Source organism: Salvia hispanica, chromosome 3 (genome assembly GCF_023119035.1).
Source record: "Salvia hispanica cultivar TCC Black 2014 chromosome 3, UniMelb_Shisp_WGS_1.0, whole genome shotgun sequence".
Taxonomy (NCBI): domain Eukaryota; kingdom Viridiplantae; phylum Streptophyta; class Magnoliopsida; order Lamiales; family Lamiaceae; genus Salvia; species Salvia hispanica.
Window position 1 is genome coordinate 48856968 of NC_062967.1, and position 15934 is coordinate 48872901.

General features: G+C 31.4%; 1 protein-coding gene across 1 annotated transcript; it reads right to left on the reverse strand.

Moving 5' to 3' along the window:
- Positions 1 to 5552: 5552 nt before the first annotated feature.
- LOC125216429 lies at positions 5553 to 8365 on the reverse strand. The gene is made up of 2 exons (XM_048118139.1): positions 8224 to 8365; positions 5553 to 6361 (listed from the first exon to the last, which is right to left on the reverse strand). The coding sequence occupies exon 2, from the start codon at positions 6359 to 6361 to the stop codon at positions 5612 to 5614; it is 750 nt and encodes a 249-aa protein (XP_047974096.1). The 5' UTR covers positions 8224 to 8365; the 3' UTR covers positions 5553 to 5611.
- Between the last annotated feature and the right edge of the window lie 7569 nt (positions 8366 to 15934).

The window sequence follows — 15934 nt, forward strand, 5'->3', positions numbered from 1 at the left end:
ACCGCCGGCCAAGGTGCGGCGGCCCGCCACAGAAACGCGACGCACGACAGCTATATATAAACTCAATTTTCCGGCGATCCTGAAGTTAGATCAGGGAGTTCTACATGTCATTCTCTTCGTCTTCAAAAGAGTTTCGCGTTGGTGCCAAGATCACCTCAATCGAAGTTCTGTAAAGAAAGTTATGGCTGTTCTACCAAAGTTGCGCAAAACTCTCAAGTGCAGAATTAGGCGGAAATTCAAAGAAGGAAAGAAGATATTACCTTGTGAAGCCAAATCTTTTCCTTCTACTATGGGGAACGAAAATTCCATATTTCCTCTTGCTTAGAGGAGACTTTTACCATATTTAAATCTCTCTCAAGCCTATATATACCCCATAACCTAATTCATAGAATTCACCCTTCCATAGCCCCCAAAAGGGGATCCTCCAAGGCTCCTCCCTCTCCACTCTTTAACCTAATTCTTCCATCATTCTTGGAGATTGAAGCAAGACAAGAGGAGCATGAAGACTTCAAGATTCATCTTTGGGTTTTTTTTGTTTATTTCATATCTCGTACTTTAATTATTGTTTTAGTTCATCTGTCTATAGATTGCTAAACAATAGAATTTTGAGGTTTGATAGTATTTGACTTTTATGTAATTCTTTTTATGTTTAATGTTCAGAACTCGTATCCACTTGATTTTTCTTGAACTTTTGTTCGACTAATTGGCCGTTACCTTGATTATTGTCAATCTTTGATCGGTGATAGCTTTGATAGGTTTATCTTATATGTTCATACAATAATTGTGACATGAGTATTGATGCATGATAGGGAGAAATCATGGTAAAACTTGAGTCGGATGAACGTAGAACTAATTAGAATAACTAAAGAGTTAGTGAAATCATTATCCTTGAAATTCCTCTATTTGCCTAATTCTATCTTCTTTACTTTTGTTGTTTTACTTTATTTATTTGCATTATTTATTTTAAATCCAAAACTCTTGTTTCTCTAGATAGTATATAACGCTTAGTACATGATAGCCAGTTGCAATTATATTCCCCGTGTTCGATATCCCGATACTGGCCTTTAGCTATACTATTCATACTCTGTATACTTGCAGGTATTTATAGTGCTAAAAAATAGTGCATCAATCAACACCTATCACTCAAAATCTCAATTTAGATAAAAAAAAAACTTAAAAATTAAACTAATAAAAATAGAATCGGTGGCATGTTTATTAGTTGCGAGGGAGCTTAGACATCAATGTATGAAGTGCCGAGTTCGAGCCCTCTTGACATCATTTGTAATTTCCTCCTTCATATAGTAGTTAAGTTATAAAAAAAAAGAAAAAGAAGATTGTATACATGAATTGTAATTGGAATTGGAACCGATGGGTTTTACCTGTTTCACAACAAGACAATTCTTTTTTCACTCCTGACGACATTTCTTAGGCTTGCACTTGTTGAAGCTCACTATGGCGATATGCGTCAGTTTCTGATCCGACATCTCTCACTATATTGTTTCAGAGAAGATTTAAACTTGAAACTGAAATCAAGAAAAACCCTAACCTTAACCCCAGTTCAATTCAGATGAGTGTATGATACATACAGATTACAGATACACAAAAGTATGTATATATATATACAAATATGTATAGGTAGGGCTGGGGAAAAATACCGAAAAAATGATATATCGCTCGTATCGTATTGAAAAATATCGAAAAATTATCGAATTTTCGATATATCGTAATTTTCGATACGATACGATATCGTATCGTAAGTTTTCGATACGATAACGATATGAATTTCCTTATATCGCGATATATCGTTTTATATCGAAACTACGATATCTATCGAAAATTTTTGATATATCGATATTTTCGATATATATCGATATTTTATTTTCGATATATATCGATATATGTCGAAAATTTCGATATTATATCGATATTTAACGATATATCGAATTTCGGTACGATATATCGAAATATCGATACAATAACGATATGAAATTTTTTTATATCGAAAGTTCGATATATCGAAACTTTCGATACGATAACGATATGAAATTCTTTCATATCGATATTTTCGATACGATACACGATACAACGTTTTCGATACGATATATCGTATCGACCCACCCCTATGTATAGGTGTAATAGATAAATAGGTGTTAATGCACAATTAATTTTCCTAATAAACAGTAACACATACAAGAAAATAAAATCTATGGATTATATTAAGATTATATTATATCAATCAATATATTGTAACAAAGAGGAATCATATGCTACATACCTTTTTGTGAGCAACGCTCTCGTTTGACTCACGTTCAATGTTGTTTATTCCGATTTATATATTTAGTTTGATTCTAATACATCAAAAAATGTTATTGAAAATTTTTAAATTCATAAAATCAATGCTCAATTTGCTCGTTTTCTCTATATTTTAAATAAATTAATGAAATAACAAATCAAGCTTTGATTTTTATAAATTTTGTGAAATAAAAAATTTTAATAATACTTTTTGAATGTATTAAAATCAAACAAAATATATAAATCGAATTGAACAACACTAAACGTGTGTCAAACGAGAGTGGTGCTCACAAGGTATGTAGCATATCATTCATCTTGTATTAAATACATATCATAATACTCTCTCCGTCCCACAACAAGAGTCACATTTTATCTTATTTCTCTTTTCGCTCTCACTTTCCACCAACTAACTTCACTCACATTTTATTATAATACCAATAAAAAAATGAACCACATATTCCACTAAGTTTTCCAACCCACTACATTTTACCCTTCTTAAAACACGTGCACACATCAAATGTGATTCCTATTTTGAGACGGAGAAAGTATTAAATAAAATCTTACAAATTAAAGATTATATTATGCCTATCAATATACTACTAGTACTATCTATTCATTTTTATATGTTACTGTAATTTATAATCAACAATGAGTCAAATGATTTAGTGCAATGCGAGTTACTTAATATTTATAGTAAATGTTTCTTCCGTCCCAATTAAGTTGTGTTGTATTCTTTTTTAGATGTTCCGTCATTTGTCTTTTACAAAAACAAACATTCAGTCACTCTTATTTTTCTTTTTCTCAATTTTTTCATCTCAATTTATTTTAGAAATTCTTTAATTTCATAAAAGTGTTAACTCATAAGAAAAAACGAAAGGAGTATATGAAAATGCACATACATAGCTACAACAATGGCAACCAATGATAAGTATACAACATTGTCTTGACAATTTTGGAAGACACTGGTACAAGAAATGTGAATTTGTATTGAGGCAACAAGGCTACACGAAGATTAGCTATGACCATTATGTGTTTGGTCAAATGATGACCAAGATTTTCCAAGATGTAGGTTTGAAGTTTGTTGTTCCCTCGGCGGAATGACCTGATCCTCCACACAGTTGTGAGGGAGGAGATTTGTTGGGTTTGGGCTCCCAACTTGTAGAAAAAATACCCATATGGTATTAGCCATTTATTTACTTAAATAGATGAAAATTTCCACATGATGGGATTATTAGTGAATCAATATATAACGTATCTAAGTTTGAGAAACAAAATTCCTGAAAGACTATAGATAATAATTTTGTATTTGAAGCAGGAGCAAGAAATTCAGTTATTGCTTATATTATTAACACATAATGGGTTCAATGGTAAGACTAAGTCACGCCACACTCATGATGATTGATTGAACTAAAGAGTGCCACCCAGTTCTACGAATACAAAGCACCAGCGTATGTCTTTATCTCCCATAAGAACCGCAAAATGGACATCACTTCACTAGGAAGCATAGATTTCATTATGTGTTTTGCACATTAGTAGTAATTTTATTATTCTCAAACAAACATGCCTCATGATCTTATGAGCAAGTAATACTTGAGATTAAACATGTCAAATTATCAAATGCAATCACCACCCAGTGCTCAAAATCCCAATTTAGATTAAAAAAAAAACTTACAAAATAAACTAATAAAAATAGAAGCGGTGTCATTTAGTATAATTAAGTAAAAGAAGACCGTATGCATGAACTGGAATTGGAATTGGAAATGGAATAGAGGAGTTTTACCTGTTTCACAACAGGGAAACTCTTTTTCCACTCTTGACGACATTTCTTAGACTTGCACTTGTCTGAGATCACTATGGCGATACGCGTCAGTTTTTGATCTGACATCTCTCTCTATTTGGTTTCAGAAGAGTTTTAAACTTGAAACCAAAATCAAAAAAAACCCTAACCCTGTTCTTAACTCCAATTCAATTCAATTCAGATGAACGTATGATACATACTGATTAAAGATACGCATAGGTATGTATAGATATATTCAGATACGTATAGGTGTAATAGGTAAATAGGTGTTAATGCACACTTAATTTTTCTAATAAAATGGTAACACACACTAGAAATAAAATATGTGGATTATATTAAGATTATATTATATTCATCAATATATTGTATTAAAGAGGAATGAGATGCTGATCATGATCAATTTCTGAATAGTATATTTTGATATGATTAGGTACAGAGATCCTATGATGAATGACATAGTCTTTGATAAAATCTACAATTCCACAGATCAAATATGCAATAGCTGCTTTACGAAATGTCCATGGCTTGCCTCTCTTGGATGAGTTTAAGAGGCACATGTCGGATATGGATATGCTCGACTTGTATGTATGTGATGTTGTCCAAGAAACTATGAAGTTGTTTTGCCTTTTCTAGTTATAACTTGTTCTTGCTGTCGACTTTCCTTCTACTTGGTAATGCCCATATTTGTCACTCTCATAAACAAGCACTAAAGTTGTTTCTTTAATCTAGCATTTTATTTACAACATTTTCTTTTCTCTTCTCTAATCTATGAGAAATGACTTAATTTTGGATACTAGTTAGGAAGGAACTGTGGACGAACTGATGAAGAAATTTTTAAAAAACTAAACAGAGTGGTGCAAGTTTCTTAACCGTAAAAGTAACATTAGTGACACCATTTCTTACAACATCTCCTTTTCAAGTTGCCATATTTAAAACAGCAAGCCAACAGTATAAACTTCTGAACATTTCACTTTATTGCTTGATATAGGGAGAAGCAACAAACTTGAGGTTTATGACGGAATGTCACTCTTTGCTTGATATGTCCTCCTTAAATACTATTGTTCGACTTCTAGAAGAAAATATTTTGTTCAAAAAAGAGATAACTTATGTTTAGTAGGGATAATAAAATATTGTAAAATGTAAAGAAAAGAAAAGCTTTAAGATAATAACAAGAAAAATTAGTAGTGTTGTTTAGTTAGCAAGATAAAAAAATGATAATCCACACTTCACACCAGTATGCCGACAACCAATCATTACCAAACTACCCATCATTTTACAATTCTTAACAAAAAAATTATAATAACACAAACGCTTGATGTATGCAACACGTGCAATACTTAAGATAATCTCTACATATATATGGCTTCTATTTAAAGTTTGTATAAAACAAAATGATAATTGTTCATTAAAGTTCACACAATTGTACAAACAAAATAGTTTGGAATAACAAGAGAAGCCTCCAAATCTGAAAGTCTTGGATAATTATTTCAAACAACACAAAATACATATTGGTAAATAGTCCTAGAAACCACGCGACACCAAGTCGACAATAACATTGGATATAAGCATGGTAGGATCTCCCAAAAGAGCCGCCAAAATGATTTTGACGACCGATTTGATCATCCGAAGCATCTTTTCAGCACGACTCCCCCTGCCTCTGCTAGATCTAGCAAGCTCACCAGTTCCCGGCCCAACCTCACCATACCTCATGCATGCATCGTGCACCAATTCAACCATGCAATACACATGGAAATGGTACTTAGCGCATGTTGAGACATACGACCAGCCTCGTACGTCTCTTGCTCCATCGGTAATCTTCTTCTTCTTGCACCGGATGCACTTGGAGGAAACCTGGGACTGAAGATCGAAAATGGTGTTGTCGATGAGCAGCTTCTCCTTAAGGTTGGCACAACAAGGGTGCATGTCTTTGTCATTTTCCTCGCAACGGTAGCTGAAGCCGCATATGTCCTTGCCACAAGCGTCGCAACATTTAGAGAATTCTTGACGGTTATGGCTGACAAGTCTGGTGTAGGGTTGGTGGCGGAATGTGAAAGTGGAGCCCCCGAAGTATTCGTGGTAAATGGTGGGTTTTGGGTGTCTGCACTCTTTGTGAAGCTCGCAACCACATGCAGTGCAGTGGTATCGCGGTCCGAAGCCTTTCATCTTGCAGCCGTCGCATTTGAATAGCTTGTTGTATTCTTTTAACTCATAGTGGTCGTAGCAGTTGTGATAGCTGCTTCTCACAATCGACATGTTGCAATTGTGGTACATCTAATTTACATAAAATTCATGGTAAGCTTATATGTAGGAGTGGATCGGTATAATATACTGTACCGATAGTGTCATACTGTATATTGGACCGAATATTCGGTATGAGTAAAATTATACATTTACCTTACTAAAATTTTTAACATGGTCAATATTGTACCGCCTTTTTGGTGTACAGGAATTTCATAGCATATTGGATTTTTGTACAGTATAACCACGATACCGATACATAGTTATATAATACTCCAATAGGAGTGCGTTAAAATGACAACACCTCTTAAAATAACACCATACCACCATTCCTAGCCAATCATTTGTACACGTGGACGAATAATAAGCTGCCATGTGGCAATAGAAAAAATGCTCAAGTGTTAAAATCTCGGCCAGCAATATACAACACTGTATACAACAATTTTTTCTCGGCCAGCAATATCCAACACGCTATACAGCAATCTATAGATTACTGTGTAGCGTTTTATGTGTCACGGTGTCACTTTAAGAGGTGTTGTCATTTTAACACAAACCTACTCCAATATATATTATATATATATAATTGGTATTAGGAATTTATGGTTTATTCCGTTTTACTTTATATATTAATGTTGGTTTATTTACGACAGTGTAAACTTAAATTTTGGTATGCCGCAGCGTCGGAAAATTCATAGCACCGTAGCGAACTCTCTCAATAAAATACATACTATCATATTGTACCAAGAATCACGTATACCGAAAATTATGCGATAGATTTGATACTCCGCATCTATGTTTTTCCCCACAACATACGTATAAAATGTCAATAAAATTATAGTATAAACTATTTGGATAATTTTTACTCATAATAATGATATTATAATATTATTAATAATAAGTGGGTAACAAGGTTTCATGGCAGCAGGCGTGTTTGGGCAGCATAAAAATAAAATATTTGCTGGTTAATTACTTCTTATTGGACTCGGATAAGATGGCTGAATATGAAATTTCAATCTAATCGTAGTAGTATATTTTAAACAACCATCTATGACCCATTTATTTCAATTAATTAGGCAACTAACTAACTTTTACTAATAAATACAGGCATAATTTTTTTTGACTAAGTTCTCCTGAATTTGAGGGACATGCTTTGACGTGTACGTGTGTAGAAATAAAATCCGTTGTATTCCCTAATTCCAAATAAGTTGAAAATGATGATCCTAATTCCTACTTATAATTTTCAGGCAACGAATTTTTCTGCTGCAGATGATAGATATGCATAGGTTCAGTTATTTATATTGGACATTAATTAATTGAAATCAATGGTTTTGATATAACCCGAAAATAGGTATTATTATTCAAGTATTTGTACAAACTTTTCTAATTAAACATTTACTTATATTCAAAAATATGTATATTATATGGATATAACGGTAGAGACTACCCGCCAAAAACATGCTACTTCCTCTGTTCCATAGTAGTAGCGTTATTTTTTTATTTTGGTACGTTCTATAGTAATACAGTCATTTCCCTTTTTAGCAAAAGTCAACACTTTTTTCCACACTACTTTACTCTCTCTTACTTTTTTCTCTCTTCATCTCTCTACCTTTTTATATTTTTCACTTTAATCTCCATTTACTTAACTCACCTATCACAATTTTTCTTAATCTCTGTGCCGAAAAGAAACGCCTCCATTACTATGAAATGGAGGGAGTATAAGAGAAGAAACGAGAGTCACTCCCGAGATTTTAAAAAGTTTTAAAAAACATATGCGAAGTAATAATATCAATATGCGATTCACTTTTAGAGCTACGCCAAAACAAATCGATCCGCAAATAACCGATTCAATCAATAGTTTTCTTAATAAATTAAAAAAGAAAAAAAAAATAGATTACCTGAGTTGCTAGTGTTGAAGTGTCAGCCTTCTTCAATGAAGAGAATTGGATGATAAGAGCTATATTTGATATGCTTGAACATCTGTCACCTGTGCTCTTAAATCTAAGTATTTGGATTTGGATTTTTGATCGATTATTTAGGTATAAGGGTTCAGGATCATTAATTGTTTGTATAATGACTTATTTATACAATCCGAAACACAGACTTTGTCAACTTCAAAACTTAAATTAAAGTAGTATATGTTGCTTGAAACTTAGTTAGCAAGTCTTATCAATCCAATTCACGCAAGTCATTAATGATTAATCCCTCTGATCTGTCGTTTCTCAACGTACGTTATCTGAATAAATTATTTTCGAAGCAGATGTATGTTTACGTATGTGATGGCGTAGTGTAGGAGGTGATTGATAACGTCACATTATATATTGATACTTATAAATAAAAGGGAGCACTTTGGTGAGACTATAATGACAACATATGAAAATAATATACCATAACTCGTAACTCAATATATGGTTCCAAGCAATCTGCGATGCAAAATCAGAGCACAATAGTGACATCATAGTTAAAATGACAGTCTAGCTAGTCAAGCAATCTACGATACTTAGATAATCAAGTCTGCCACGTGGATTAAGATTGAATCTGATTTTAGTTATTTTAGTACTTCCTCCATCCCATAGAAATTGGCCCTTTAGGGTTGGCACGGGTTTAAATGCGGAATTTGATAAAGTAAGTGAGAAGGAGAAAAAATAGTTGAAATTGTGTAGTAAATGGTGAGCCCATAAATGAAAAAAGTGAAATAGAAGGATAAAAAAGTTACCATAAATGGATATGTGACTATTTGTATAGGACGGACGAAAAAGGAAATATGGTCAATTTGGGAGTATAACTTTATAAATCAATTAATGTTTATTGCATTTAATAACAAGATCTTAACATGTTCATTTGATGCTACTACTATAAGTTTTCTTCCACCTTCAATATTTTATTTTCTTTAATTGTTTTTATACACCAAAAATATTAAAAATTGTACACCATTAATTAATTAATTAATATTACAACAAAGTTTATATTATGGCCTAAAAATTAAGAAAATTAGTTTCAATATTTTTGGTGCATCTAGTTTCTATATTATAAATGATTACACTCGTCAAAAAATTAATACTCCCTCCGTCCCGGCTAAGATAACACATTGCTTAGCCGGCACGGGATTTTAGGAGTTATTGGTTAAAGTGTTTAATTGGAGAGAGAGAAGGTGAGTGTAAGTATTAAAGTAGAGAGATAAAGAAAGATGGATATTTTAATAGGAGTGAGAAAAAGTGGTTGAGTGTATTAATTGGAGAGAGAAAGTTACCAAAAAAGGAAATGTGTCATCTTAGTTGGGACAAACTAAAAATGAAAACGTGTCATCTTAAGCGGGATGGAGGGAGTAGTTGTAAACACCAACTAATATTGCTAACTTGTTATGTTAGAGAATTTTTCTCATTAATTACATGGAATATAATTAAGATTGCAAATAAGTTTTCATTCAATTTTCGCATTACTTTCAAAATGGCTCATAATTTAAACACAACCTCCCATTACATAAATTTAACAACAATAATTTCTTCTCATTCCATCTTACCAATTTATCTCGATTCTCCGTGAAATAAAAAACTGTTGTTTCAAAAAATCTCAAATTTTATACTAGTATTTTATTTACTCCATTAATTAATCAACAAAATTCTGTTTCATTGTTACTCATGAGTTATCTATATGAGATTTTCACTATCAGATGCTATTTGTATTATTTGCAATAATTGAGTCTTAATTAGGAGTAGACGATAATGATAAACAAACGCTATTTGGATATATACTAGTACTGGTTTGATCTCTAGTTGTTGAGTGTATGTACATATATATATATATATATATATGCACATTAGAAATTTCTATTGTAGTTTCCGTGTAAATCAATATAATCTGATCGATATCTTTAGTTAATTATTTATTTATTTTGGGGAGATCAAAGTCTTCGGTTAATTGGTCTAAATACATGGCTCTATTAGACGAATTTTCGATAAAATTTCGTTCCATAATATCATTAAGACGCGTTTTTTAAATATGGCAATTTCGATTTTAGTTTCCTTTTTAAAAATAATTTTGGTCCCTATCGCTAAATTGCCTAAAAGTTTTTTATTTTATCTTTGAGTACGACGCTTTTAAAACTGAAGATTAAGATGATTCAGTCCAACTTTCTGGTAATTTCTCAGTTATAACATATTTCTATTATGAAATAAAATTTCCACTATTAGCTGAAACGTCGGAAGGACATGAAGTTATTCATCTAGTATTATTCTATATTCAAGAGAAACTTACAAGAAAACACCGGACGGACGATACAGCTTTTAACAAACGTTTCAATGATAAACATACATTTTTTCAAAAATATTAATCAATGTTTCATAAATTTTTTTGTAGGCCTAAAACGAATTAATTAGACTAATTTAAAAACTAATTAAATTAAAAAAATCAATATAAATTGATAAATTTAATAAAAATCAAAATCTCGACTAAAAGCATAAAATGGTGGAATTTGTGTATATAATTTCTTTTTAGGAATTTGAGGTGGGACATAGGAAGATATTATAAAATTATAAAAATTGAAGTACAAAATTATATAACTGAAATATATTGAGGACAAAATTTTCCCTTTATTTCACTTCAAAGTCTGTCAACATTGTAATTCAACATATATAATTGGATTTGATTTTGCCATATACAACTGAGGCAAATTTTCATCTCTGGTGATTAAATATTTTTTCACACTAAATGTGTTTGGGCCTTATTATTTTATAAAGTATTTTTTTAAAAAATTCTGAAGATGTAGCCCACTTTCCTAGTACTGTGTTAGTCTCTTCCTTTTTATCTTTCTGTATCATTCCTTCTCTTCTTTCGGAGAGTGAGACCATCCACGTCCATACGTCGCAATACCGTCTCCTCCCTTAACTATTCATAGGTCCTACTGTACTTTTTACCTCATCTCTTAACTAAGAGACAATACATGTAACTCTCCATCTCTTAACCATCTCATCCCTTAATTATACTTTCAATTTTATATTTTATTTTTTATTTTTATTTCCAACAAATTCAATTAATAAAAACACACTTCATTAAATAAAAGAAAATTACAATTTAAAATCCTAAAAAAACAAAAAAAAACACATAACTAAAATCTTAAAAAAAATAAAAAAGAAATAATTTAAAATAATAGAAATTAAAAATTGCACACTTAAATTATAAAAACTACTCCGTCGGCAAAGATGAGAGATAGTGCGTTTGTGTGTAAAATGAAAGAGGTAATGGGAGTATTTATAGAATAAAAAAAGGAAAAAAAATTAAATTCAAACGGTAATATTACCGTTTTAAAATTTTAATTTTTCAATTTTTTTTTCAGAAAATCGATGTTTTTTTTAAAAAAAATATTATTTATTGCATTAGCATGACGATGCCCACTCGCGGGCCGGTGAGTGGGCGTCACGCCTCGCGCCAGAGCTCGCCAGCTTCATCGAGGCGGAGGGACACGCGACCCGACGGGAGGGCTGCATTGTTATCTCAATGTTGGTTCGTCTCGCCGAGACGAGTCCAAGCCCGCATCGAGATGGCGATGCGGATGCTCTGAATTGTACTAATGTCTCGTAACATTTGAATACCACCAAAGATCCCCCAAAGTTTATGGTTCTGGCGGTTACATGAGTTTTAAATTGAATTGAATCTGTCACTTTTTGGAATCGTGGACCGGTTCATGTTTCAAAATTCAAGAACTGAAACTGTGCTGGAACTGCCGGTTTTGGGTGATTTCAAACTGGAACCACGAAAAATCGTTGAAAACCATGAAACCGAACCGGAATCACAAAAAACCACCAGAACCAGCGGTTCGGAACTGAACCGCGAAAAATCGTCGGTTTAAAACTGAATCCGGCAGTTTTCGAACCGATCCCGAAATCATAACCTGAAATACGCTTAAAGTTCGATTCCATGAGTTTGTTCACTTTAATTTAATCCACCATTGTGAATGATCGACTCATTACAAATGGGAGGCATCCCAAATTAGATTTTGAGCATATTCTTAACTAGTCGTATTCTTCCAACTGTGAGCCACGTATTTCCGCATCTACCGACGTCTATTATTTTCCAGTCCAATTTTAAATATCCTTAATTAATTATTCAGTCATGGGTTTAATTAGACCTGTATAGACTTCCAACTATTTCCACGCTTAGCAGTCATCATCTTCTTGCTCATCTCAACTTTTCCTCTGTCACTAACTAGAAAATTAATTATTGTGCTCGACCATTTACAAATTGTGAAGCGTGAAAAAGGGTTTAAGATGAAGATCATTTGGTTTAACTTTTTTTAGGTAAAAAATTAAGATTAACAATTTATGCTTGTGTTTATATTCATATAGCATTAAAACAATGCTATATGAATATAAAACAACCCATATTACTATTTTCCCTTATATTATTATGACTTAGTCTATTGAGATCATTTTCCGTCTTTCTCTCTCTAATAAATCAATTTAAAGAAAGTCTTATAAAATCGAATGTCTAATTAATAAGTACTACATATGTAATTTAGTAAGAAGTCGTATTTATGTACCATGTTCTAAATGTCTATGCAAATTAAATACTGAGGATGGACTAGACTAGTAAACCAAGAAATTATCTTCTCGTCGTTATTTGTCCACCACACGAAGAAATTAGGCAGATAACCAGAAGCTTCCAATGTGGAAATTTCAGTAAACATCAATATTTAATTTCCAGCACTCGAGTAAATTAACGAACCGGTTTCACACAAACATGGTGCTTGATAAATTAAAGTGAGTATTACTAAAAGTTATTGTTTTCAAAATAAAATATCGGTTCAAGCTACGACAGACTGAACCGGGGTCCGATTTAAAGGCGTGCTTATTTCTACGTGAACCCGCCGAGTCGTGCAGCTCTAAATTTAATAAACTTTAAAGTTCTTTAATTCAATCTATATATACATGATACATCCTTTGTTAACGGGATAGTAAAATATTCCAACACTAGTTTTGCAATAACCTCTATATAAATATATAGGTCCCATCAATTTTATAAATTACTAGTAATAATTATTCGACATATAGCATTGTTTTAATGCTATATGAAACAATGCGGAGTTCATTACAACTTTGCTTGTATAGTTCATTATAGGGAATTCAAAATTTTAAAAACAACGACATCTTCTAGCATAATTTAAAAATCTGAAATTCATTATAAGTTTGTTATGTTTGTTATAATGAACTCCAGATTGTCTTATAATGATATTGGTCGACGTTTAAGGTTTAAGACTGATTTGATATTGATCACGATTATAGTAATATGTTCATTAACTTTTAAAATCTTCGGACTATCTAAGAATTACATAATCATATACATTAAGATTGACTAAAATTAATCAAAATATGATGAAACGACAATAAACTTGGATCATTCGAACGATATCATTCCCTATATCATTAAACTCAAATTGAGCTTGGATTACAGTATTGCATCTATGTAGCATACTCTCTAGGTCCCATAATAGATATCACACTTTTCTTTTCTTTTTTGTTCCACAAAAGGTGTCGCATTTCTTTTTCTGAAAAAAATTGTCTCTCATATTAATATAAATATACTATTTTCATCTTCACTTAACACACAAAACATCTTCTAAAATCTCGTGTCATTACATAAGTGTGCCATCTATTATGGGACGAATGGATTAATTACATAATTAATTTATGTGTATAGTACTTGTTTCGCGTGATATAACACACACTAGTACTGTATAAAGTTAGAAACATACATTCACAAAGAATTAGCGAGGGCAAGAATTATTCTGTCGAGTTACTATATACTCCATATGTACAAGTACAAAGCATACACTCACAAAAATTATTAATTTTTCGTTGTCTCAAATAATTTTATGTTTTTTGCATCAATAAAAAAAAAGAAACATAATTTTCTAATTTTCCATTTTAATCACAATCTTTAAATCTATCTTGTAGTACCACAGTCAACTATTCCAAATATAAAAGCAATCAACTAATCCAAATATAAATTTAAATAATAAAAGTAATCAGTCCTATTATATCCTATCAACCTTATCTATAAATCTAACAATAAAAAAAAAAAAAAAAAAAAAAAAAAAAAACATAATTATCTAATTTTCCATTTTAATCGCAATCTTTCAATCTATCTTGTACTACCTCAGTCCACAATCAACTAATCCAAATATAAAATTAAATGATAAAAGTAATTCAGTCCTATCAACCTTATGTATAAATCCATCCACAATACCAATATTTTATATTAAACCAATTTTAGTCATTGTATATAGTAGTACTATAATTAACGCCAAGATGTAACCTCATTGGACAACAATATCATTATTCATTACTACATATACAATATCATACTGTTTTATACTCATCCGTCCGCCATTTATAATCTCATTTGACTCGGTACGAATTTTAAGAAATTGTTAAATTTTATGAAGAAAAATGAGAAAATAGAGTGTAGACCCTATTTTTATATTATTAATTTTTTTTAATGTAAGTATCATGAGTTAGACGAATATTAGGTCCATGTATTTAGAATGGAAAAAATGTAAATGAGACTTTAAATCACAGATACCCTGAAATAGCAAAATGAGACTTTAAATCAAAGATACCCTAAAATAGCAAAATGAGACATTATTTTACGGACGGAGGAACTATGTTAAATATTTGTTAATGTTCTAATTGTGTTGATTAGATTGTCATAACAAAAAATAGTTATTTCCTTTGTCAAAAAAAAATATTCTCATTTCGCTATTTTGGATTGTCAACAAAAAAAAATAGTCTCATTTCAAAAATAGAAACTAATCTCTCATAATTTATTCATTTTGTCTTGTCTCTCTTACTTTTTCTCATCTCTTATATTTTACCCACTTTTTTTTTCTATTTTATTTTACCAATTCATCATTAAATTAGTGCCGTCTATAAATGTGACTATTTTTTATAGAGAGAGAGTATAACTTTGACAATATCATTTGTCCTCACGCACAATATCATTTCAACAAAATGCTCATGCTCTTTCATAATTTATTTGGTAATTTGCCTAGAAGAAAAACATGGCACGATACATGTTTAGAAATTAAGAGATGGGAAATCGAAGTTTTCTGGTCTTTGAGGCCATCGCGGCGGCTTAGAGATGATGCCAATACAGTGGCACAAGAGAATTTTGCTTTAAATTTAGATTGTGTAACTAATTATTTTAAGAGAATTAAAATTGGTACTCCTTCCGAATTTGATTGTCAGGGAAAATCATCTTATCAATAAACTACGGAGTATAACTTTCGAATATTATATTCAATAATCTTCATGTTTAATAAAAATCAAGTACTTTAAGTTTTAGAAAAAAAATTAATTCAAAAAGGCTATCCACTTATTTAGTATACTACTACTAATGAGGTAAGTATCAATTAATACCTTAATTTTCATAAAATTTTCAGTTTTAACATGATTTTTGAAACATTGCATTTGGTTTGGCTATGAATAGTGCGAAGACCATCTGTTAAATCTAACTGCATTCGTGAATGATTGACATCTGGCAATGTTTAAGAGCTAGGATATTTTTTTCTCTTCCTACAAAACACTGACTTTCAACGTCAAATAAAATAAGGAC